The sequence below is a fragment of the Populus alba genome, chromosome 2 (assembly GCF_005239225.2).
Source record: "Populus alba chromosome 2, ASM523922v2, whole genome shotgun sequence".
Classification (NCBI taxonomy): Eukaryota; Viridiplantae; Streptophyta; class Magnoliopsida; order Malpighiales; family Salicaceae; genus Populus; species Populus alba.
Genome location: NC_133285.1, coordinates 7,572,508 through 7,575,444, shown reverse-complemented (window position 1 = coordinate 7,575,444; position 2,937 = coordinate 7,572,508). Strand labels below are relative to the sequence as shown.

Sequence of the window (2,937 nt, the reverse complement as noted above, 5' to 3'; positions counted from 1 at the left end):
TAACATAGAACCTCTCAAATTCATAGTGAGCACACATACATAAACAAAAGAAAAAGAAAGAACAACATTTGTTTTTTTTTTGTTTCCTTCTTCAGCAAAGAATATTTCAAAGATTAATTATCAGGCAAGTTATCAGAACTGCAGCTGAAGAAAAAGGAAAGAAATAGAGATAATTGCAATGTCATAACTTGACGATGGTGCTTCATCTTCAAGCTAAATCAAAGGAACTACTGATCTGATAAACACCAAACCCACAAAAAAAAATTCCATAAATTTGTACATCCTTCTTCAATCATAGGTAGCTGAAAACCCCGATGAACAACATCTTAGAAAGATACCTAATTCTTAAAGCAAGAAGAGGAGAATGAAGATGGATGGTTAAGAAGTTAATTAAAGAAACAAAGAGTAAAAGAAAGAAAAGAAAAACCACAAGTTTTCTTGTTTTATTACTAATAAGGAGGGCGGCCGCCTGTGCCCCAATAGGCCTCAGATGGGAGTTGCACTGAATTTAGTAGATTCTGAGGCAACCCTTGAAAGAGAGATGTGTTTGGATCTTGCATTAGTTGGTGTTGTTGCTGATTCTGTTGCCCAATGCTATTAACTCCCGGTGACCCTAAAGATCCAGTTCCAGGCACCGGTGTTTGCGACTCATCCTCTTCCAAAGGCAGCCTCTCATAAGCTGCATTACCAAAAGAAGCAGCCATGATCACCACCGGTCCAGATGCTAGAAGTGGGCCCACCACGCTCCCTCCAACAACTTGGCCTTGGCCACCAGCTAAATAAATCGTCAATCCTGAAGCAGCTGGTGGAGCTGGAGGTGGCAAGAACGAACCTGAAAGCGATAAAATCTCGAATCTTCCATGTAAAGTAACCACCGCACCGGGCGAAGCTGGTTGCTTAAGAGTTACATTTGTTACTGTTCCGGTTCCACTCAAAATGCAAACTCCTCTTTGCCTCCTCCTTGCAAAAGTTGATACACTCTCCATGATATCGCAACCGGAAGCGATTTCCATGACATGGGATCGAAGGGCATTTGCGCTATCTCTTGTGATTATGATTGGTGGTTTAGGCTTGTTTTTAGACCCAGCAGGCCTACCTCTTGGTCTTCTTGTAATTTCTCCTTCTCCACCAGCACTAGAAGGAACTATTTCTTTGCCTTCTGCTGTGTTGTTGTTATTAGTGGCGATTTCAGCGTGCTCTCGCTTTTGACCACGGTTTAAGTTACCGTTACCGCTTTGTTCATCTTCAGAATTCTGTTGTTGCTGGTGTTGAAATTGATTTAGATGAAAATCTCTTGTGTGGAAAGGTGGAGGAAGAGGACGCCCATGAGCCGCAACTGGATCCATTTCTTTCTGGTAGCTTGAAATCAACCTAATTAAATTAGCTGAAACATACAAGAACTAGCCCCAAAAAATAGAAAGATAGCAGCAGAGAGATTCTTAGGTGGTTCTTGATTTGTCCCTTTCCTTCCTTTTTGGACTTCTTTTTCTTTGGATGTTCTGTAAATGGATCAAATCCAACACTGACCTTCACCAAAAGATGGAAAAGGATGGTCTTCCAAGCATCAGCCACCAAAATTTCAGCAGAAATAAAATAGCTGAATCAAGCCCATCCTTTTCTTTCCCTCTCTACAAGGTGATTTCTTTTGTTTTAATCTCTTAGGTTATAATCTCAAGTGTCTAGCTAGCTCCTATCCCACGAAGATAAAGAGAGCTGTTGGTTAAAGGTTTGGGAGAAAACGAACAGCAGAAAAAGGCTAAAGCTAGCTGATAAGAGAGGGGTGGTGGTTCCTCTTGTGTTCTGGGTTTTGGGTACAGATAGATAATGTGTGCTGTGGGTTAGGGTTAGGTGAAGGGCTAATCCCATCGGGTCCATGGTAGAAGGGTTTAGTTTTGGTAAGAGCGTGCGCATGGGTGCTGTGTGGGTCCTACTTCTCCCTCACTCTTTTGTCTCTCACAAACTATCGGGTCCCAATTACACCCCCATCTCAAAATGTCTTAGAAAGCTTGCTGTCCAAAGATCATTTCGTCCTTCCAGTTTGTACTTGAACTAGAAGCCCTTCTTTTTACTATTTTTTCTCCTCTTCTCTGTTGCAATTTCTGGCAACAACCCTGTTCTTAACATACCCTTTAAATCCTTGAAGCTTGTTTACGAGATATATGGAAAAAAGAAATTCATGAATTTCTTGCAAGGAAATGCAAAAAGGTGAAACCTTTTCAACCAGAATAAAAAAAGAGTTAAGCGTTATTAAGATTAGAAAATGACAAACAACATAACAAATTAAACTACAACTGATGAGAGCTCAATACATAACGCTGGTGTAATCAGGTTTCCCAGGAGAACGTTACAATTAATAGTTTCAACAGGCAGTTCTAGTAGTTTTGTGGAGGGATAGGGATTAGGGGGGATTCCAAGGGGTGGTCAATGGTGGCGCGTGGGACATGGGAAATAGGGTTGGACCTACAGGGCGTGTCTTAAGGGGAACTCTTGATTTCCAGGAATGTGAATGCATTGATGTTGATGTGTACGCAGTCGTTTGGGGTCCACCGATTGCCGATCATGGGATGCTGATCAGCTCCAGCTCCTTCCCGCTCTCTCCTCCTCCTTATCATGATACTCAACATGGTGCCACCCTCGCATACGCACGGCATCTTTGGAAAAAAAAAAATATATATGTACAAATATATGAGCATCGCATAATGAAAATTAGGAGTGCAAATTAATGACTTGAATTTTCTCCAATCTTGATTATTAAGGTTAATTTCGGACAAATTCATTTGTTCAAATTAATTAATTAATTAATTAATTAAAAATCAGCTCTATCTTGGGAATTAATTAATTTAAATTTGAGCATCCAAATTATTTATTTTTATGCGATGTTAACCTATATATTATTTGGTGTTTTCAGATCATTTTAATATAATAATATTTAAATTA

The 2,937-nt window shown here is 39.9% G+C and overlaps 1 protein-coding gene across 1 annotated transcript; it reads right to left on the bottom strand.

Moving 5' to 3' along the window:
- Window positions 1–214: 214 nt before the first annotated feature.
- On the bottom strand, window positions 215–1,819 carry LOC118042238 (AT-hook motif nuclear-localized protein 22). The gene has a single exon (XM_035049850.2). It carries the CDS (start codon window positions 1,344–1,346, stop codon window positions 450–452), a length of 897 nt encoding a protein of 298 aa, XP_034905741.1. The 5' UTR covers window positions 1,347–1,819; the 3' UTR covers window positions 215–449.
- Between the last annotated feature and the right edge of the window lie 1,118 nt (window positions 1,820–2,937).

Excerpts from the sequence above, each read along its gene's own strand:
- LOC118042238 (XM_035049850.2), bottom strand. The coding sequence starts at position 1,346 with ATGGATCCAGTTGCGGCTCATGGGCGTCCTCTTCCTCCACCTTTCCAC.